The sequence below is a fragment of the Folsomia candida genome, unplaced genomic scaffold (assembly GCF_002217175.1).
Source record: "Folsomia candida strain VU population unplaced genomic scaffold, ASM221717v1 Fcan01_Sc012, whole genome shotgun sequence".
In the NCBI taxonomy this organism is placed as follows: Eukaryota; Metazoa; Arthropoda; class Collembola; order Entomobryomorpha; family Isotomidae; genus Folsomia; species Folsomia candida.
In genome coordinates this window covers 966,361-989,077 of record NW_019091204.1, presented here as the reverse complement: position 1 = coordinate 989,077, position 22,717 = coordinate 966,361, and the positions used below count along the sequence as shown (strand labels likewise).

The 22,717-nt window shown below is 36.5% G+C and overlaps 4 protein-coding genes across 10 annotated transcripts; 3 read left to right on the top strand and 1 right to left on the bottom strand.

Annotated features, from left to right (window-relative positions):
• Positions 1-1,849: 1,849 nt before the first annotated feature.
• On the top strand, positions 1,850-4,780 carry LOC110855331 (RCC1 and BTB domain-containing protein 1). 4 transcript variants are annotated; one of them, XM_035855982.1, is made up of 8 exons: positions 1,850-2,211; positions 2,287-2,594; positions 2,669-2,734; positions 2,967-3,323; positions 3,669-3,790; positions 3,896-4,002; positions 4,132-4,262; positions 4,338-4,780. In XM_035855982.1, exons 1-8 carry the CDS (start codon positions 1,971-1,973, stop codon positions 4,476-4,478), a joined length of 1,473 nt encoding a protein of 490 aa, XP_035711875.1. In that variant the 5' UTR covers positions 1,850-1,970; the 3' UTR covers positions 4,479-4,780. The 4 variants fall into 4 exon arrangements, with proteins under 4 accessions (XP_035711875.1, XP_035711874.1, XP_021959452.1 ...); XM_035855981.1 differs by having other exon boundaries at positions 3,669-3,793; XM_022103760.2 differs by having other exon boundaries at positions 2,967-3,332.
• Positions 4,781-5,269: 489 nt separating this feature from the next.
• LOC110855321 (zinc finger protein 530) lies at positions 5,270-9,320 on the bottom strand. The gene is made up of 9 exons (XM_035855983.1): positions 9,304-9,320; positions 8,594-8,905; positions 7,880-8,102; positions 7,588-7,809; positions 7,221-7,271; positions 6,964-7,152; positions 6,862-6,900; positions 6,046-6,342; positions 5,270-5,474 (listed from the first exon to the last, which is right to left on the bottom strand). Exons 2-9 carry the CDS (start codon positions 8,892-8,894, stop codon positions 5,315-5,317), a joined length of 1,482 nt encoding a protein of 493 aa, XP_035711876.1. The 5' UTR covers positions 8,895-8,905; positions 9,304-9,320; the 3' UTR covers positions 5,270-5,314.
• A 4,051-nt stretch (positions 9,321-13,371) lies between these two features.
• Positions 13,372-16,051, top strand: LOC110855402 (juvenile hormone acid O-methyltransferase-like). 4 transcript variants are annotated; one of them, XM_035856139.1, is made up of 6 exons: positions 13,372-13,489; positions 13,693-14,494; positions 14,614-14,842; positions 14,953-15,085; positions 15,438-15,585; positions 15,741-16,051. In XM_035856139.1, the coding sequence occupies exons 3-6, from the start codon at positions 14,694-14,696 to the stop codon at positions 15,941-15,943; spliced, it is 633 nt and encodes a 210-aa protein (XP_035712032.1). In that variant the 5' UTR covers positions 13,372-13,489; positions 13,693-14,494; positions 14,614-14,693; the 3' UTR covers positions 15,944-16,051. The 4 variants fall into 4 exon arrangements, with proteins under 4 accessions (XP_035712032.1, XP_035712035.1, XP_035712034.1 ...); XM_035856141.1 differs by having other exon boundaries at positions 13,405-13,477; XM_035856142.1 differs by having other exon boundaries at positions 13,693-14,842.
• A 4,128-nt stretch (positions 16,052-20,179) lies between these two features.
• Positions 20,180-21,765, top strand: LOC110855473 (juvenile hormone acid O-methyltransferase-like). Its single transcript, XM_035856098.1, has 4 exons — positions 20,180-20,634; positions 20,739-20,871; positions 20,949-21,096; positions 21,436-21,765. The coding sequence occupies exons 1-4, from the start codon at positions 20,366-20,368 to the stop codon at positions 21,636-21,638; spliced, it is 753 nt and encodes a 250-aa protein (XP_035711991.1). The 5' UTR covers positions 20,180-20,365; the 3' UTR covers positions 21,639-21,765.
• Positions 21,766-22,717: the final 952 nt, after the last annotated feature.

Here is a 22,717-nt window from a genome sequence, read left to right as displayed (position 1 = left end):
AGTCTTAGCTGGGCTTAAAGTCAATATGCACCTTGGTAACCATGGTAACCTAGCACTGAATTCGGCCCCTGCTCCGTAAGACCGGCCGTATCCTAGCTCGCTTGCGAGGCCATCCATCCATTACGGTGTACAGAAAAGACTCTAGTTTTTACTCATTGAAAACTGTTTTAAACTAAATTTTAAAAACGTAAAATCGCACCGTACTGAATGGACAACCTCGACTTTCCTTCCACTTACAAATGCACACCATCAAATAATAAATATTCAAATAAATGTACGCAATGAATCAATTCAATATGAAAAAAATATAAAAAATTACCTATGTACTTACTGTGTACTGCTGCGATGGCCAGATACACTTTTTTCAGTATTTCAAAATATAATTTGCAATTATTTGCGAGACTTTTATATTGTAAACAAGTGATGATGATGATGGATTTGATAATGATGATATGAGAGGAGCTACTACTTATGGCCTGTCTCCGCGAGAGGCCTCACCTTCATTCACTTTTATTTCATCTCCAAATTGACTGGTGTTACGAGGCATTGATTGCAGCACGCTCTGAATCCGTGGACAAATTGTTCCATTTCGTGGTCAAAGAATTTTTTAAAGCTTTCAGGCTTCTGTGAGGCTTAGAACACACCTTTGTCCCTAAATTTGACCGTTTTTCATAGTCCAGAGATTCAAATCCAACAAGGAGCATGACAATTCCCAAGCGGAGATAATGTTCGGAATTTGGTTTTTTAGCCACCCTTTGCTCATTTTTTGCACTATTCACTGGTACTGAGTCGTGTAGCGAGGTCCAGTCGACTGGATTGGCTTGGATCTCATTTAGGGGATGTACCTCGGAGTCAAAAACGTATTTCAAAGATTTTTATTCTATCAGGTTCCACCCCGTTTCGACAAAATGAGGAGAAATTACCCCTGATTAGCTCTCATCTGCCAAAATCATAACAAAAAATGGATATTGGGAACTTTTGACCTTCTTTTTATATTGAGGGATATCTTTGACCTATTTTGCGTAAACGAAGTCATTTTGTTTGTTTCAAAAATCCTACACACTGAAAATCTGCTCATCTGGAACGACAATTTTCTTTACTCTTTTTTTAACGTACCGCTTAAAGAGAGCCCTGCATTTCTTTAACCGTTTTCTTCTGAGAGATAATCAGCATGCGATAAGTGCTACGTTTCAAAGCCTTAAGTCCATTGTTCAGTTTGAGCACTCGTTGGATAATGTGCATCGACAATGTCAGCTGTGAGGCTATTTTCCGTTGGAATTTCGAGAATTTTTTCGGATTCTAGCCTTCAGCGCCTTCACGGTGGGTGTGGTCCTTGGAGGTTTTCAAAAAATCGTTCTTCGACTGTTCTTAGTATGTACTGTCCCCATAAACGTTTTTATAGTGCGTTAGACTAAATTAAAGTACACGTTCGATTCCTATCACAATTTTCATATTCAATATTTTTCTTCGCATTTTTTTGTCAAAAATTATCGCCGTCCGCGTCCTTTCAAGATTTTCCCTGCTGATATGCTTTTCAAGTAATTACAAACGGACATGTGGTATTTACGTAAAATTGCACGGGGAATCAAATGCGCTTATCAGATCTTGATTATCTCCAGTGGTTTTGCCGTTAAGAGCTACTTACAGCTAGCATAAGTCCACTAGGTATGAATGCAAAGCTAAAATTATAGAAATAAATTTACCAGAATCAAATCCAAACTAATTATTTTAATTAATTTATAAATTATAATATTCTTCATCTTTTTTAAGCCTCTTTCCCATGATTCAAAATAATCTTATGCATGTCTCAATTTCCTCAAGTTGTCATTGAGTTTCCCACTGGCTCGAACTCCAAGCTACGTACGCACATATGAGTCAATGTTTCCTGCTGCTGATTAAAAATTGATATATTTCTCGTCCTTGCAGTTTTTCATCGTATCGCAGTTTCCTTTAGTTGATAAGTGACTACAATGGAGTCATCCGCCTCCTCACCTGGCGTCGTCATTCCTCGCGACAAGTTAAAGATCTTTGAAATCTTTCGTGACGTTGGACCCGAAGGAGAGGAGATTTTAAAGACAGCGAAATTGGCACACGTTGTCGACACGAAACACGGAGTCGTCGTCACCACGACGGATGAAACGTACACCTTCGTCCGTGAGCGAGGGTGCAAAATTACCCGAATTCCGAACCTTTGTGGCGTCCGGGTGAAAGGTATTTCAGTTTATTATAACAGCTATAAAAAAGAGTTAATTAATTATTAACCACCAATTTTATTTTAACTTGCAGAATTTGTCGTTAACATTGATGGCTTGGGTTTCGTCATAACGGAGGAAGGATCCTTGTATTGCCTCCCGCTTTGGGATATGCCACCCACCGTTATTCCCCACCTTGTGGCGGGAAGTTTGGCGGGAAAGAAGGTGCAACAAGTGGTCCTTAGACGGAAGCATGTCTTGACCTTAACGCAGAGCGGAAATGTGTATCACAACATTTCCGAGCCAAGGTTGATTGGGGAGGACAACTTTGATTCCCAGGAAGTCATCTCGATCGCCTGCACGGCAGACGGCTTGTACGTCGGTCTTACATCAAATAGAGAGGTATCGAGAGTTATCCAGCCATTTATTTACATATTTTAGGGAGACTGATTAATGCAAATATTCATTTTTTTCAGTTATTCGAATGGGGTCTGTACGAGTTGCCGGAAAAAGTGATCGTGGATACGGCACCGTTAAGAAAGGTAAGCTGGACTGGATAAGGGAAAAATTGCACACTTTACAAATATGGAAATATATGTTTCTAAAAACGGCCGCAATTTTACAAAATTAAAATTTCTGGAAACGTTCAGACTTCAGTTTATGAAAGCAAAAATCTAGCCGTAAATAAATTATGATTTAAGATAAGCGAAACCTTGCCGATTTTACAACGCCCTTGAAATTTCGGAATTAATTGATAAATCATCCGTTTTGCAGATAGTTGGAATCAACCACATGATTTTTGCCCTCACTGTGGAAGGAACCCTGTACTCGGGCAGATTTCGATATCCAAAGCCTGTTTGGACGGTGGTCATGAAGGATCTAAAATTCCACGATGTCACAACCTCTGGATCGGACGACGTCCTCGTGGCCGAGTTGAAGAAGGACAATATCCGCTTAGCGGTATCCTACCGTGGAGGAATTTTGGAGCCTCAGGTTCTCTCAATTTCGCCGAATGTTACCACCTCGCTGGACGAACTCTTTGCGGAAATTGGGCAGTCAACCTGGCGAACTATTTCGGCGAAAAGTCCCCTTAAACCAGTCACACTGGGGGACGACATTGGCGCCTTGTGGGTGAGCAAGGTTAGGTTGACATACATACAGGGTGGTTTAAATTTCAGGTTACAATGGAAAATTTTTCAATGGGAAAAATTCGCTAATCTCCATTAGTAACTCCATTAGAATTTTGCCATCAGTGTTCCATAAGTTTTGATAAAAATTTATCAAAACTTATGGAACACTGATGGCAAAATTCTTAAAATATTGAATTTCAGAGGCAAAATTTCAGTTACTAATGGAGATTAGCGAATTTTTCCCATTGAAAAATTTTCCATTGTAATCTGACATTTAAACCACCCTGGAAATAAATTCACTACACTATTCTGTGGTTTAAAAAAAATTGAAAATTCTAAAATTTAGGAAAATTTGGACGTGGTATTTTCCGTAGAAGGGAAAACCATCTCGGCCCACAAATGCATTCTTGCCTGTCGAAGTGAATATTTCGCAAAAATGTTTAACCACGAGTGGAAGGAGGCTCAAGGGTAGTGAGTTTGCGTACTTACTAGTTTCTTAATTTTAGTTAGTTTTAGATGGTTAGTTTGAAAATCTTTAATAATATTTCCAATTTGCATTTTAAAACTTTGCAGCGTGATTGACATCAAGGATACGCAGTATGAAATATTTGAATCCCTTCTCTTCTACATTTACAATGACAAGGTCAGCTTCGGAGAGGACGAATATGAGAACATTTTTGGTAAGGAGAATTCGAAATGATTTTTTTCAAGTATTGGCAGAAATTTAACTTTCGCCAACACAATCTGCAAAATTATTTATCTTGACTGAAAAAAAGTTAGCTAATTCAAAATAATCATTCATGTACCAGGCCTCATGATGTTAGCGGACTCGTATTGCGACCTCAAAATCCGTCAGGGCTGTGAGGAAATTTTGATTCGAAATATCAACGAGGAAAATGCCTTCTTCCTCGTTCGCCACGCTGGCTTGGCTAATGCTTCGGTATTTAAGTAATTAATTAATTAATAGTAAATTCATTCTTTGTAATTTATTAGGATTTATTTTGTACCATTTCAGGATTTGGAGAGGAATGTCGTCAAGTTTATTTTGAACAAGCGTCTCCTCGAATTCAGTTCGTCGAGTTTTGACGAGCTAATAGAATTATTCGGAGTGGGCGTAACCAGCAAAATTTTGAAGGCCGAACTTGATCGAGGGTAAATGTTTCGAGTTTGCAAAATTTTTAAAATGGGGACGGGATTAAAGATTTAATTAAAGATTTTGTTTGCGATTTTATATAAGCGTATGTAAACTCGATAAAAAAGCCTTTTCCTAGATTCTGAAAGATAATATTGAATTCACATTTTTGTACTACATAATTATTCATTTTTTGAGTTAATTTCTTGGATAGTTTTATAATTTCTGAACTGAATGTTACAATTTACTGTTTTTAGTATTTACTTCTGATTAATTATGTAAATACGTTGGCAATTATAAAATAAATTCTGCTCTACGAAAAGGGATAAATTACACTTGTTGCGTTTTTTAATTAGGAAAATAATTGGTTTTTATTACCACAAATTTTGTAAAGTGGGTACAAACTAGGTTTAGATTTGCACAGCTTTTAGAAATCGAGCACCCTTTCTGCATAGATTATTTTGGTCAAGTAAAATAATGACGTGGAGAACATCATCGTGCAATAAATATTTTACTTTTGAGGAATTTGTGTCCTGACATGAAAAAAACGTTTCTGAAAATTTCCATCGTTCAAATCGTATTCAAATATTTGTCGAGTTTCCTAATTTAACTAAAATTTGTTTCGTTTGCCGTGTAGAGAAAAAGTTGAAAAAATGAAAATATTTTTGCAATTTTCAAAATTATTCAGAAAAAATGTTTCCAGCTATTTTAGAAAATTAATTTTCCCGATTAATATATGCATAATCACAAAGGTTTACAAAGTTCATATTCTGTATGCAATCCATGAAAAAAATTACCAACTTATTTCGCCAAGGTAAAGTGGAAAGAAAATGTTATTCAGTTCGAAGATAACAAATTTTTTAGTATTTCAACATGTTTTTTTGTAGTTTTTGCTTTTTCATGTTTTTTGACGTGTTACAATGCATCTTTCGGTGGGTCGAGAGCTGGGAAGATTGAGAGTACGATTTTCCGCAAGCTTCGCATTGATAAGGTTTTAGTCCGTTGTGCATGTTGGTGTGTCTGCGAAATTCAGGATAGGTTTTTTTAGGACGGTACATTTTATTATGTATGTAGTTATTTTAGCAGTATTTCGCGTTAACTGTACAAATTTGGCGCAGTTAATTTGCAAAATATTTATAATGAAGCAATTCACGCAAGCCTTGATAACATTCTAAAATCCGTAAATTCTGCAAACTTACAAACTTTTATAAAAGTTGACAAATATTTCTGAGGAATATTAGATTAGCTTAAATGTTTTTTAAACTTACTCAAATCCAGGGTGTCTCTTTATTTTGTAAAATTTTGTAATATTGTTTCAGAAAATTTACGGATATTAAAAATGCCTGCGTGAATTACCTCAATAATTCTAGACAACGTTGCTATTTACAAAAATTGTAATATTTAAAAAAATCCAGAGTTTACAGTTGAAAATTATGTATTCATATTTAAATTTAAAATCCATGCAAATTTGCGGCTATAAGTTTGTTTTGTTTATATAAATAAGTTTACATAATTTTTAAAAAGCATTTTTGCAAATTATTGAAAATTGAAAATTTTAAAATTTACTTTAAGCACTTCAAATTTTACTCACTTGACGAGATCGTTCTTATTGATGAACTGTCTTTCGCACTGGTCACATCGGTGGAATCGGAGCCCCATGCGGGCCAAGTCGGCGTCCGTGTAGGGAATTTTGCAGACGGTGACTTCGTGCGAAATTCGGAGCGAATATTTGCTCAGAACTTTTCCACACTTTGAGCATGGATGAGAATTTCCAAGGGGATGTGGAATTTGGGGGGAAATGGGGACAGAATCTGGCACGTGGTTAATGTCACTATCCAATTTTGGTGGGAGGAGGGAACTTCCCTGGGACGAATCGAGTCCGGATTCACTGAAATATTTAAGGTTTACGAGATTTTTTTAAAATAAATTGCGTAAACGATATATTATTATTTTATAAAATTTTGCAACTACAAAAAGACGTCTACAATCTATTTGAAACCTGTTTTTTTTTATTTGAAAAAAATTGTAGGTAGGTTTACGAAATGAAATTAGATAATTTCAATTCACGCCGTTTCTGGTAACTTTGTAAAATTCGCTATAAAATAATTTTAAAATCTGTATAAAATAAAGCAACACCGTTCATCTTAGTAAAAATTGAACAAACTTGGAAGCTAATTTTGTTTCTTAATTTTTTTAAGAAATTTGTAACTTTACGACTACTACAAAGTTACCAAGGACTACGTGAACTGTTTCTTTAAATAATTTCACAGAATTACAAATATCCTACCTAGTGAATTAAACTACTATTTTAACTAGTTAAAAAATATGATTTTACACACAGAATTGCTATATTTTCCAAAATGTAGGATTGGACAATTTTTTTTACGTTTCTTTCCAATTTTCTCACCTGGCCTCTTCGTCCAAATTGTGGAAACTGTTAATATGCCTGAAATTCGAAGAGATAATTTATGTATTAATAGGTTAATTAACTTAAAATTTAAATGCTCACCTCGCTAGCTGGGTTTTACTGGTATATTTGCGATCGCACTGATCACACGGGTGAAACTTAAGTCTCGTAAGGTTCGGATCGACGGGAACGGGAAGTTTGCAAACTTCGACCTCATGGCGAATGACGTGCGGTCGTGTGGTAAAAGTTTTCCCACATTTGGAACAGGATAAATTTGTGGGGTCCTTTTCCCTGGAGAAATATTGGCATAAATAAATTGCAAAATTTGTGCGAATTTCACATAATTTTCGAAAACTAACGTCTCATGCGTCGTCAGAGGTATTTCCAAGTTGTGTATTCTATGGAGATGTCTGTTAAAAAAAAAGTATATTACAATGCAAAAATATTAGTTTATAAGGGACAATTGTGCAAAAAATGGAGGCAATTCACGCAGTGATTGGCAACTTGATAAAACCCAGAAGTTTTGTAAAACCAAAGTTACAAACATAAAGAAACGCCCGTAATCTGAGAAAGTTTGCAAATATTTGTGAGCTAATTTTCCTTAGAAATATGAGCAAAATTATGTAGAAGTTTGTAAGTTTACAGAATTTACGGATTTTACAATTGTTACGAAGGCCTGCGTGCATTGCCTCAATATTTGCTAAATTTATTTCAAACTTAAAATACCTAGCAAGGTGCGTCTTGCTGCTAAAATGACGGTCACATTCGTGACAAGAATGGAATTTAATATTTGTTCGGCTCTGATCAAAGGGAATTTTGCAAACTTCAACTTCATGTCGGATCAAGTGTTGCCTGCAGCGAAATACTTTTCCACATTTTGAACAAATTAGAGCCTCATTGTTTCCGGTTTCCGGACTGTAATCGCTTCCGGTCTCGTCAAATTGAGATCTGCGAAAAAAACAGGATTTATGCAAAAAAAATTGGCAAAAATTTAGTTAACTAAAATTATTAAGTTTACTCTGGGGAGAAGTAGTCAAGTTCTTGTTCTTGCTCGTCGTTTTTGGTGGGAGTTTTCAGGGATGGCTCAATTTCGAAAGATTCTGGAATTATTTCGGAAAAGTCTGGTAAATCGGGGAACTCTTCTTTTATTTGGAAAAATACTTCCTCCTCTTCCTCTGGTGGTGGGGGTTGGTTTGTGCAAGGTTGTAAAGAATTTAGACGTTTTCTACCGCGTCGAGAAACTGAAAACAGGAAAATTAAGCAAATAATTAATTAATTAGTTATGTACGCGTATGTTTTTAGTGTAGTAAATATTGAGAAGTTTATAAATGTGTATTTTGTAATCAAGACGTGATTTCCGAATGTACTGCTAATTACAAAAATACAAATTTTACCAAACAGGAATTTTACCAGATAAAAATTTTACCGAATAACATTTAAGAAATATAAATTTGGTCAAATAGCGATTTTATCAAATATCGGTTTTACCAAATATTTAGTAATTTTACCAACCAGTAATTTTACTAAATATAATTTGATCAAATTACCAAATATAAATTTTACCAAATTACCAATATCAATTTTACCAAATTACCTATTACATATACTAAATATCAATTTTACTCAATTTTTTAAACAGAAATTTTACCAAATTGAAGATCTTCAAAAATTTGTTTATAAGACGTAAATTTATATATATTTACATAAATACAACCCCGGAAGTAAGACCGACCTATGCGCGGGTTACTGGTCAATTTCTTCCTCGCTGTGACCAGCAGTCCGTCCAGTTCCGTTTGTAGCGCCACGATTTCTTGGCGCAGGGCGAAAACTTCTTTAATCGTAGTCAAACAGACCGCACAGGTTTCCACATTTGTCGCCAAGTAATCCGCAGGAATCGTGTCGCGAAAGGACCCCGTCATCACCAAAGTTTTAAAGATTGTCGTCAACTCGGCGTAACGACGACGGGGCTGCGATTCCGAGGCGACGTTGGATAACCCGCAGACGAAGCAGTGCTGCTGACTGGATGTCGCCATTTTTCCACGACCTGAGAAAATATGTGATTAAAATTTGACAAAAGTTTTGAAATTTTGTGGAATTTCGAATTTCTCCGATAAAATCCTAAAAATAATTTCGAAAAGGTCAAATATAACCATGCACGCAGTCATTGGTAACTCGTAAAATTCGTGCGTTTTGTAAAATAAATTTGTAAACTTTTACAATTTGATCCGAGAAAGTTTGCAATAATTTATAAATTACATAATTTTCCTTAGAAAAATTAGTAAATTGTGTAAAAATTTTCAAGTTTACAGAATTTACGGATCGTAAAAGACTGCGTGAATTGTCTCGTCGTAATTTAATTATAAAATTGATATTAAATCATTTAACAAAATGTTAATAAATTCATGTTTGTTTAATATTCTTAAACAAATGATAAATTTTAACCTGTGAATTGTGAAAGTTTGCAATTTTATCAAAAACTTAGCTGCTATCTTACTTACAAATTACGATATCTTGGTCACCAGAGTATTTTTGGAAATGTTGACTTTTAAATAAAATTAAACTACAGATCCAAAAATCATCAGGATTTTGGATTTGTTATTATGATTTTGTTCAAAAGAAGAAAGTTGGAGGAATCCCGGTCGTGAATCTCAATGGGGCAAAAGTGCAATTTTATGTAATGAAAAACCCAGCAAGTAAATATGTTGAAGCAGTGGCCGCAGAAGCATGGGGACAGAGGGACAATGTCCCCACGGGTATTCGATATCCCCATCGTTTTATCAACTGTTGGGGTCAATCGGACCACCCCCTCGGTATCAGGGTGTTCTATCGGAGCAAAATGAGATTTTTATTACATTTTAATCTATACAGTGAAATTAATTTTTCCCGCGCTGATTGGGGTGAATTGAGACTGAAGCTACTTCAGTATGTTCGAGTACTACGGTTTATTTCTAAATTTTTAATACATCTTAATCAGTTTGAGTTTATCATAACTGGTTGCAAAGCCGTGATATTTAAGTAGCGACGGTAAAACTGGTTCCAATTTGCGCACGAAACCGGTGTCTTGAACACGACCTAGCTTAACCTGCTTTTCCTTGTTGTGTAAATATGGTGTCTAGATCTGCTTGAACCAACTGGAGTTTATCCAGTACATAGATGTGAACAAAGGATCAATTTCTGCCGAATAAGTGCATAGGTATGCATGTAAATGCAGCATGTTTATGAATTGAAAGTATTCAAGCAGTGATTAAAAGTAAGGTAAGGGGCCGTCCATAAATTAGGAAACGCAAGTCGCGATTTTTCCATATTGTGGGTCATGCAATGCACCACAATAAGACTTGCATAATAAGATGGGACGTCCAAATTGGAGGTCCTAATTTATTATGTAAATGGTTAATTTCAGCTAAATAAGTGGGACGTTAAATTTAATATAACCCCTTGAATATTTGTGCCAAAGGTAAATGCCTCCCAACTTTGCGCCGATGGCGCTGCGGCGTCCTAATATTGAAAGAATATGAGGTCAGATATATCGGCGGCGCGTACACTGGCCTTCAGCGGCGTGCGATCGGCAGCGTTGAGTTGACCTCTTATTTTAAAATTAGGAACATTCTAAAAATTCCTTAAACACGTGTTCAATTATTAAGGGGTGAAAACCCCTTTATGGAAATGTCTTGTCCGTCCGTCTGTCCGTCTGTCCGTCCGTCTGTCCGTCTGTATCCACGATAACTTTAGAATGGTTTCGTATTTCTGCATGCGGTTTTCGCCAACGTGTTTCTAATTTTTGAAGTATGGATGAGTTCGAAGATAGGCGTCGTAGGTCATACGGTCACGGCGCCACGGTGATGAGATAAACGGTCAAATGTGTCGAATTTTTTGTTTCGGCCGTTTTAGACGTAGTTTTGGGCGAGGATTTCAAAGATCGACATAGTTTTGACGTGCCACGACCGTGTGACCGTGTAGACGACGCCAAAGTCGAAAATTGTCGAATTTTTTGTCGCCACCGTTTTAGACGTATTTTTTGGCGGGGATTTCAGAAATAGCCATTATTTCGACGTGCGACGACTCCATGACCGTGTGGGAGGTGTCGAATGTCGAAAAATGACTTTTGTCATGTGAGGTGTCTATTGAAAGGTATTGTCGTATACGTTAAACTACGCAGGTGGGGGTGTCAAAACGGGGCAAAATGAGACGTGGGGTAATGTGAGACAATGACGGGAAAGTGCAGAAAGACGTTGTGGGCGTGCCACAAAGACAATTCCGTGTGTTTTCACCCCTTTGCTACATTTCGTTTGAAACGGTTTATTTATTTAAAGTTACACAATTATTGTATTTTCATCAAAATCGGAGCGAGACCGCTGGTGTTGTCGCATTGTGCCAGAAAAGTCGAAAACGTTATATATTGAAGTCATATTTTTTTGTACAAGAAATTCCAGCATGAATCTACATATATTTGCAGGACTTCGGGTACATTATACGTATGCCATAACCATACTCAACATACTGTCTTCTTCTCCATTAATGTGTGCTTGAATTCTATTGTCTTCTGCCTTGAGTTAGATACTCGAAACATACCAGTTTTCAGACGGTCACGGCCATCGAGAAATTCAAGGCCATCGAGAATTCGTTCTCAAAAATGTGCAAGCTACTTAACCCAACCTGGACATTTTAGAAGGAAAAAGTGTTGCTGACGTGTGAATACATACAGTATGTAAATATGAATATATATACACAGGTATTATTTTATTACGGATAGAAAGTTGTGTATGCAGTTTATGTACATACATCATGATGCATCATGATGCATAAGTATTTTCGTCATGTAAATATGCATGTAGGGCTGAATCATTAACTATGTAAATACCTAGTAGTGCCATATGTTATGTACAATGCATTCCGCTCAAAGATAAAATTAGTTGGAGCTACGTTAGGGTGTTATACTATTTTTTATTGAAATCCCCATGCAATTGTCGATCAGAAACCATGTTGCTAATTTTTTGTGACCTAAAGTGCCAAAGCGACAGATCGGCCAAACCGACGTTTTGCAATTTTTGAGCAACATTTTGGTAAACAAAAAAATCCGGCATTTTTCAATTGCTCAATAAAAATCGGAACTGAACGCATGATGGTCGACCGTACCACAAAATGACCAACTGACACTGGGAGTGACGACTGCCGAAAAAGAAGTGGAAAGAGACGGTCAAAAAGGTCACCAAAATTCACGAAGGCCCGAAAAAATGGATTCGCCCAAATCCATGCCGAGCTCTAAAAAAATTCCCTCACAAATGAACGGATGAAGTAAAAGTAAGTCCAAAGCCCGTAAACTAGACCTTGGACTTATGTCTTCACGACATAAGGAGAAAAGCTTCCTAGCTACACGCCAAGTAAAAACAGACCCATTAGAACCCAGGCGCCCATCATGCGGTACACGCTTGAAAAATGGAATTGCTCGGCTTTGATCGGCCAAGTCCACTTTTGTGATTGAGATCAAATAAAATAGCAAAAGAACTGTGTTCATACCTCCCCGGTCCAGACTATTCACAAAAATTTCAAAAACGTTGAGAGGATCCACCATCGTGCTTCTGTGATTTTTTTGTTGGACACAAGTTGGATTTGGTCGAAAAATGATTTCTCTTCTTCTGGGGGTGAACTGAAGTGTCAAAAAATATTTGTTGAAGTTCTCGAGCGAAATGTGGAACCCCTGAACCACTCTCAATTCAATAACACCCACTAGACGTTCAGGAAATGTTTAGGTGCTGCTTATGAGGCCAAAATTGAAAAATGGTGGTTGAAATCCAAAATTCTTGACTCCATTTAGGATTAGGAATAAAATTGACTGTCGCCGAAAATCAGCCTTCTTTAATATGACATATGGTCCAAACTGAAGCTCAACAAATTAATTTATTACAAATTAATTAATTATTTAATTAATCAATTTATTAACTTGTATGTGCTAAACCACATACAAGTTTGGCATCCAAGAAGAAAACTATCCCTTAGAAATGAGATTAATAATCCTTGGAACGAGTGCGTACCGCGAGTGACATGAGAATTCCTAAACTTTGGGCCAGTGTCGCTTCGAAAAGAGGAAATTTGAAAACTGGTTGATCTATTTTGAAGAGAATTTAGTGGGCTTTCTCGTGATATTGTTATTTTTTCAAAATTCAATAAACCTAGCCGGCTATATTCATTTATGTAGTCCACAAAACATATGGCACTACTGGGTATGTACCTGGTAAAGCTACATAGATAAGTAAGAAGTAAAGATTGCCATGGTTCGTAATATTTACGTACTTTGTTTTTGCATGGTTTCCTAATACATATCTTTATGAAATTAACGGAAAATATTATATTCATAAATTATATGTTGATGAATTTCAGATCCTTGTCAAATCAAGACCGGATTGTAAAGAATCAAAGATTTTAAGACATTAATATTAATCCATTTAAAAATAATCCTCTCGAAATAAACCGTTTACGGAACCCTGCATTGAATTTCATTGGAACGGACACATATAAAAGTGGCAGATTTGCGTCCAGTTTGTCCCCAATTTTGCGAGAGTGAGAGAGAAATTTTGAAATTTATATTGATATCATATTTTGTGAATATTTCCCAAACAAGGTAAATCTTAAGGTATGCAGTTAATAATTTTTTTAAATTTTTGAATTTGAAGAAATATTAATATCATAAATGATTCTTTAATTTGCTGTAAAAATTGTAACGCTTTCATAAATTAATCAATTGTTTAATTTTTGATTTCATTATTTAAAATTTTCAAGGTTTAAATACTTATATACGTAGTTAATACATAAAATTGTCTCAATTTTCCCCTAAAGCCTACTGCCTTCCACCGCTTAATTTCAAAATGTGGGATCCAGACACGTATGTAAAGGCCATCGTGACAAGCTATGCGGCAAAACCGCTGAAAATTTCTATTTTTTCATACCAAATATGAGTTATGGATTTTAATTTTAGAAATCGCGCCATATCTTAAAAACCAAGGCTTATTTCGAAAAAGTCAATCAGTCGAGGGCACTAGCCGGGACCTTCCCCAATACGATCCCGTTTAATTTAGGTTACCAAAATGTATCGTCTAGGCTGTAGCTCAGTGGAGAAATTGGTAGCCGAAATTGCAAAATTTTTCGGAAATTTGAACTTACCGCCTGTACCTAGCATTATTTCGAAAAAATTTTCGAGTAAATATTATAGATAATGCGGTTATGAACATATTTGCTATTACATACAACTTTGTGTTATGCACCCAATTCATTCAGCGAAACATTTATGATTTCGAAACCGAAAAATCGGTTTTTATTGAATTTCTTGAAAATGGTTCAAGATACCATGAATTAGAAAAAAGTCATTTTAAAACTTTTCGAGAGGCATCTAATGCACTTTACGGCATCTCTTTACGCCCAACCATTTTTTTGTACGAGCCCCCGACATTTCCCATAAGAGTGCCTGACAACATACTATATGTTCCACATATAGCGCCAAATGTCTCAGGTTGCCCCGACATTTGAGCTTATGGTGGAAAAAATAGAAAAATTCCCGAATGTCTGCATGATCTAACCGATCGACTCGAAGCGATCCCTTGGCGGGAGGGCGAGGTCGTTCTGGATTACGGGTGTGGCACAGGTCAGTGGCGGCGGAAGTAGGGGGACATTGTTACCCCAGAAATACATTTAAATCATATCTTGCCTATGTTAATAAATCGCTCCTCTTCCTATCCTGCAATGCTAATGTTCAAAAATCAGGTCGCACCACGGTCCCCTTCATCCTCCCGAAAACGGTGGCCACAAAATCCCGTGTTTTCGGCGTCGACAAATCCTCCATCATGATCACCTCGGTGAACGCGGGGAATAAAAGTGACCACGTGTCCTACGCGTTGGGGAACCTTTTAGTGGATGGCGGCTTTCCCCACGTGGGTGTCCAGTTCGATAAGATCTTCTCGTTTTACTGTTTCCACTGGTTAAAGGAGTACAAGTAAGCGTGGGAATTGCGGGATTTTGGAATTAATTAGGACGGCGGGAAAACTTAGATTTTGGGGGAATGTGAAACTTGAATTATGTATGCATTTTTTTAAATATCCGCAGACAAGTCTTGGCCAAGTTCTACCCTATCCTTAAACCCGGCGGGTATATTTGTCTCGTGTACGTAATTGATGCTCCACATTTCTTACTTCTCCAGCAAATTGGAAACCTGCCAAAGTGGGGGGGATATATGAAGGTGGGTAATAAAACCGTGTTTTTTTCGGATGTTAAATAATTACGATGCAGGTCTCTCATTGTATGCTCTCTGATTTTGATCAAATTAGTGTCAATCGACCACAAATTTGCATCAGAAGATTAGAAAACGTGCAGAAAATATTTTCAGTTTTAAATTTGTCAAATTTGTAGAGCCTTTTCTTCTCTTTGGATGCAAATATCTCTGCCAAACCTGACCATTGAGTAACGGTGCAAACCTTTCGCAAATTTCATGTCAGTTAAATTTGCTATCGATTGACAACAGTTTATCGAAAATCGGAGAGCGTACGCTACCAGACCTCCATTTTAATGTTAAATGTAAATCACCTTTCTAGAAAATACGGGATCATCTCCCCGAGTGGATTGAGCAATCGCAAGATGCACAGAAAGAGTTGGAACAATCCTGTAAAGAAATTGGGTACGAGAAAGTGGAAAGTCTCGTGCACAAGAGCAACGTGAAACTGACCTTGGACGCTTTCGCGGGTAAGAGATTGTATAAAAACGTGTCCGAAATTTGCTCAATTTCCGGGTAACAATGTCGATGTCGGTACTACATAATTCACCACTTTTACAAATATCGCCAAAAATGTCGACTGTTTTAGTAAGGTCGTTTATGCCCCGTTTTTATATCTGTTTAGACGTGGTCATGTCGCTGAACCCGTTTTTGAGTGAGATTCCTCCCACTTTGTATCCCGAGCTGAAGGCGGATTACACCAAGTTGATCCTTGCCAAGGAAGACGTGGTGCAGAATGGAGGTCAAGAATTCCAGTTTAAACACGACGTGCTATTTGCGGTATTTCGAAAACCAGGAAACGAAAGCAATGGGTTTGTGAAAAATTAAACAATTTTTTACGCAATTTGTTTTTGATTTTTTTTTCATTTAAATCATGCATGTTTTCTAAAAAGTTATACTACAAGTTCGAAGAATAAAACGTATCTGAATTTTCAGAAATAATTATTTATAAACAAAATAATTACCACGATAATTCACATTTATACTTTTTCGGGCATATTTATTTCCTGGGTATTCATACATATTCTCGTTTGTACTTAATATGTGACAAATACTCACTTGAATCACAGATTTGTCTGATTATTTTTATTGCAATTTTTTTAAATTAAAGTTTAAGTTGCGAAACTTTGAATACCTATTTCTAGATAAAAACATCCAATTTTCAGTTCAAAAGTATGTGTCTTGGAAATGTTTCATATAATAATAAGCATTTATTATCCTCATTTACTAATACTAGTGATTACAAAATTCGGGGTTAATAGTAAAAAACACTATCTAATTGATTTTTGCAAAACAAACTAGAACTATTTTCATGAGCTTACAGTATCAAAATTATATAATTAATCTTATCTACAGTCAAATATATCCTAATTAATTATTCAACAAGTTTGGGATTTCTCAGGTTTGCAATTGTTTCTAGTTTATAATCATAAATTGTTTGAGATTCTTTATACTCCTCATTAATTTTATTAATAATTACATTAATAGTTGTGTTTTGATAAAACGAATTTTTAATATAAGGTTGAACAATAATATCTTTTTGTGACCTCAATGGCCTCAAATTTGTGTTGGCACTAAATGATGGTAAAAAATAATTGTCTTCCAATTGATAATTTGAAACCGAATTTTTCAAGTGCAGTATTCCTCCTACTTACAACTGATTCTATGTTATGTAATTCTAAAACTTCTTCATAATTGAACCTATCTACCCTTTTACGGTTAATAATTGGCAGTGCCCTTTTTTGCACCCTTTCCAACTTGTTACTTAATTTACTGAACAATATTCCAGATTGGAACACAAATAAACACAATAAGCTCTTACCAGCTCGTTAATGCCAAACCCTGCAGTAAAAAGTTTGCGTAATTGAAATAATTTTGAGTTGGCTTTACCAACAATATCTTGAATATGGGCGTGCCATTTAAAACTACCAGAAATTGTTACCCCTAATATTTTAATTTTTTGGACGACAGGGACCATTACATTATGAATGAAAAATTTGGATTCGTATTTAATCCTCCATCCTCCGATGTTAAGCAACAATATTTCACATTTTTAGCCCGAGCCAGGGCTTATGTACCCGTTATGTCTGTCTGTCTGTCCGTCCGTCCGTCTGTCTTCGCGATAACTCTCTTCAAACTCAACCGATCGACTTGAAATTTTTACCACATCTATATCTACCCAAAAGACAAATCAAGTTCGAAGATGAGCCGAATCGGTCAAGTGGTTGGCCGGTGGGGGCCATATGGGTGGTGGGGTTATTATGCATCAAATTTTCAAAATTGTTGTAGAAAGCTGAAATTTGGTAAATATGTAACTAATGGCTTCTAATGAAAAGATATGAAGTGAATTTGCGAAAATTTTTATCTGGAGGGACCCTATGGGGTCACTCAAACTGATTTTTCAAAATCGTCCAATTAAGCTGAAATTTGGTATGGAAGTCGATAGCAGCTTATAATGGGAGTTTATGATGTACAATTTTGAAAATTTTGACCCAGAGGAACCCGGTGGGGTGACCCATACTGATTTTGCAAAATCACTCAATTAAGCTGAATTTTGGCGTAAAGATTGGTAAACAAATTCTAGTTGTACCCACCCTGGCTCGGGCTAAGCAAAGCTGCACTGTAGGTTTTCGGGATTGTGCCTAATCTTGACTTCCGTACAGCTACTAGCTAAACAATCCAATGCTTCCTGCATTTTTGGGCGATTGTTAATAACTCGCTCGACCATTACAATATCATCGACAAATCCAGCGCAGCAAAAATTTGGATTGTTGATAAAAAAGATCTGTAACTTTTGTAATACAAAATCAATCAATAAAATAAATAATAAGGAAGCTAATTTTGTGCCTGCTGCTGTTCCACATATAGTCACACATTTATAGTCCGTGCAAATTTGTGGTTATACAAGGTTGAAAAATTTACACAAAATGTATTTAATTTAATCAATGAAAGTATAAATAATTTACATATGTACATATGTCGTTAACGCGTTCTTTCTGATGAAATGTGTCGCGTCCCCATCGGAGCCAAGCGGGGACTTTTACAAACGATAACTTCAGATTCGGATTGTCGTAGTGAATATTAACTGAGAACTTTTTCGATTTATTGACCTTGAAGCCGACCAATATTTTTACGTTTTCTTGAATGCGCGTTTTGTCGCTGGTGGCATACATTGGGAGACCTCCATTGCCAGCAGGCTTGAAATCTTGGTCGGGCACTAGCCTATCTTGCAATGTTACTAGCCCGGGCAGGAGATAGAGATGCCCGACCAAGATTTCTAGTCTGATTGCCAGTAGACAAACTAACCTTCAAAATTAGAATGAGGTACATACTTGCTTTATCTAGAAATAATGCACTTCAGTGTGCAAGACCGGTTCAAATTTGCACACGAAACTGGGAACGTGTCTGGGACACGACCTAACGTATGTATGCAACTTGCTATACCTTATGTATGTAAGATGACTGGACTGCTGGATCTATGTGATCGAACTAAAATTTACTACATACGAACTATGCATTTATGGTTATTTAATGACCTAACCTAACTTGCTTTGCATTATGCAAGACGTCTGGATCTGCTCGATCATATCAAACTAAAATTAATTGCATATTAGATAGATACTTTGTAATGTGTATGCAATGATAATAACTGAAATAAATAACTTATGTACATATGCAGATTCCAGACGGTCAAGGACACTTAATTCAAGGCAATCAACAATGCAGTCGCAATAAAAAAATAAATGTCTCGCCAAGCTAGTTCAATACAAGTATTGTGGTCATACAAATAAGTCACTAACCAACAAACAATGTGGACACAAACCATGTTCAACCCTCATGATTTTTTGACCATCTCATTTAGAAAGTGCAAAAATGTAGAAACAAAATTTCGGGAGGTGCTTGCGCAGATGTAGAATTCGGCAAGCTATTTGGGCCGCAAGTTTGCGGAAAGGCCAAGTTTTCAAGCAGAACCCGTGTCTTTTCGCGAGCTTGGGGCAATCCTGGCGGTCTGCAGTTTGCGCATCTGCGCAAGTGTCGCACTAAATAAATGTCTTTCTAAAGAGTTGGTATTTCAAACTGAGATGGTCGAAAAATCGTCTGGCCTGAACATGGTTTGCCTCCCCATAGTATAGTCAATTTCCAATGTTAAGTAATTAAAGAACGAATTATAAAGAATTCAAGGTGTGAAGGCGTTCTTTGTCCATTTTTAAATAAATCTCTGACAATGAACGATGTGCGGCGCTCTGCATTAAATACTTAATGCCACGGATACGTATAAAAGCAGCTGGTTTTCGTCCAGTTTGTAGACAAATTTAGTGAGAGAGAGACTAGCTACATAGTATTGTGGTCATAAATTGGTTTTGCATATTTTCAATTTGTAAACTTCAAACGAGGTAAACTGCACGGAATTTTTGAAAACTTCATAAGCATAGACACGTCTGCTCATTTCTTAAAATATTCCATTAAATTAATTTTGATTAATAGACACAAATTGTAACAACTTGATAATTTGGAGATTGTTTTGATTTAGGGTATTCAAATTTTCAAACTTTGAATATGTAGTTAATACAAAAAATTTTCTTGATTTTCCCTTAAAACATTACCCTGCACCGCTTACTTTAAAAATGTCTTGGTGACTGACGCGTTCAAATTGTAATACTAAAAAATTTCTGTTTTAAAATCCTAAAAATTTAATTGTGAGTTAATACTCACAATTAAAAAGTTTAATTTACCAATTACCCCTTTTTGATTGATCAAAATTCTCAAGATTTCAATAACTAACATTCTCTGAATTATCTCCTAAAGGCTTCCATTTTGCCGCTCATTTTCAAAATGTGGGACCCCAACATATTTGTTAAGGCCATCGTGAACCTTCCTGAATGTCTGAATACGCTGACCGATCGACTTGAAGCGATCCCCTGGACGGAGGGCGAGGTAGTCCTGGATTACGGGTGTGGCACAGGTCAGTGGCGCCGGAATCTGGGGGACATTGTCTCAAAAACTCATTTAAGTCACATTATCTGTATGTTGTACATATGTATGTACTTTGGTGGGTAGACTGGCCCGAACGCCAAGGTGCGGGGGTAGATCATTAAAGTCTAATTGCCGGCTCCCCAAATACACGTGCTAGTATAGCCATCTTGCAGATGTCCTAACTGCTATGCGACTACCCCACCATGCACAGTCCCGTGGAGTAGGGCATCCCCATACATTGTTAATAAACCCCTACTTTACCAATCTAACTATGCTATGTATTGTCCCCCTCCAATTTGCGCCGCCACTGGCACAGGTCGCACCACAGTCCCCTTCATCCTCCCGAAAACGGTTGCTACAAATTCGCGGCTTTTCGGCGTGGACAAGTCCTCCGCCATGGTCACCGCGGCGAACGAGGAGAACAAAAGTGACCACGTGTCCTACGCGTTGGGGAACCTTTTGGTCGATGGCGGATTTCCCCACGTGGGCATCAAATTCGACAAGATCTTCTCGTTCTACTGTCTCCACTGGTGTAAGGAGTACAAGTAAGAAGGGGGAAATAGTGATTTTTAGTTCAGAATGGCGGAAAAAATTAGACTCTGGGGGCAATAGGAGACTTTAATTATGCATGATTTTTTCCAACCTCCAGACAAGTCTTGGCTAACTTTTACCCTATCCTTAAACCCGGCGGGTATATTTGTCTCGTGTACGTAATTGATGGTCCACATTTTCTACTTCTCCAGGAAATTGGCAAACTCCCAAAGTGGGCGGGATATATGAAGGTGGGCAAAAAACGCTTTTCAGGTGTTAACAACTTTTTACTCCACGTTGAATATAAATATGTAAAATCACACCCTAGAAAATACGGGACAATCTCCCCGTTTGGATTGAAGAGTCACAAGATGCACAGAAAGAGTTGGAACAATCCTGCAAAAAAATTGGGTACGAGAAAGTGGAAAGTCTCGTGCACAAATGTAACCCAAAATTGACCTTGGAGGCTTTCACGGGTAAAAATTCATGCAAAAAAGTGTCAGAAATTTTGTAAATTTTTGGTAACCATATACTGTTAGAAATCTGACATTGTCGTTGATTTCTATGTATTGAAGTTGCTACCTCTTGGTATTAAAAATATTCAGGTCCCTATGCGATCAGGTAAAACTTATCAAAACGACGTTGCTACATGCATAAATACCACATCATATAATTTTAATACTGGATTTCTAAGAGTGTTGTGTTTATGCCGGTACTACAGAATTTACGAACTTTCTGATTATGTATCAGCTTTGTTGCAACAATTTAGTTTTTTTAATGACGTTATTTATGCACTGTCCTTCTTATTGATTTAGACCTGGCCATGTCGCTGAACCCGTATTTGAGCGAGGTTCCTTCTGCTCTCTATCCCGAGCTGAAGGCAGATTACGCCAAGCTGATCCTTGTCAAGGGAGACGTCGTGCAGAATGGAGGTCAAGAATTGCACTATAAATACGACGTGCTATTTGCCGTGTTTCGAAAACCAGGATATGAAAAGAATGGTTTTGTGAAAAATTAAACAAATTTTTCTAATGAAATTCGTTTTTGATTTGTTTTTTCATTTCGATTATGTATAACTATTTGCATTGTCATAACTGCGTTTTTGTAAAATAGATTTACAAAGTTTTATGCTTTACAAAATAAAGAGACGGATTTGATCTGAGGATGTACGAATCTCATTGGGGAAATGCGATTTTGCGTATCTTAATATGCATACAAATATGTCCATTTGTAGTCTTCCATATTTTAGAGTTTTCGTACATACATATCCATTTTTTCCAACATATTTTGAGTTTTTAGTAGAGATTGTATCTCTTTATTTCGAGCCTTTCTCTAATATATTTTAATACATATTTCGAGGTTTTACACGTAATTTTTTTTTTGCATTTAGAAATATCGGTTTCCTCAAAATTATGTCTTCAACTAGTGGGCACCATTTGTAAATCCAGTTTACCCCATTTTTGAAGTCGAAAAATTATTCTTCAAAATTTCGAAAGTAAAATTATTTAAGCCTCATTATGAGTCATTAAATTAAGATTAAAACGTAATTCATATTATATTAGACACATTAACTTATAAGATTTAAAAAAATTAGAAACTTTCTTCGAGTTTAATAACTCGATGAAATATAAATATACTAGTAAATTTCAGTTAAAAACATTTCTCACGCGTTTTTATGTACATTTTTTAGTTTATTAAGCACATATATATACATACATATTTAGAGGAATGTACAAAGTAATTAAGTACATATCTACATATGCATGTATACATAAATATGTACGTATCCACCCTATGGCATGGTAATGAAACCAGTCTTCCCGTATTAAATTTTTACATTGATCAATACCCAGGTTCTAGGAGTACACCTTGGATAAGTTCAAGGCGATCAACTAGTCCTTCCCTAAAATGTGAGAGGTACATACTTAACCCAACATCGAGATTTTAGTTGGAAAAAGGCTGTAAAACGTGTAGAAAAACAAGTCATAATGATTGTACGCAAAGGGAAACACAAGCTTTGCAGTTTGTATTAGAGGTAGATAGAAAGTTGTTTTTCTAAATACGTAGATAGGCTATGCGCATCGGATTACAAGTATT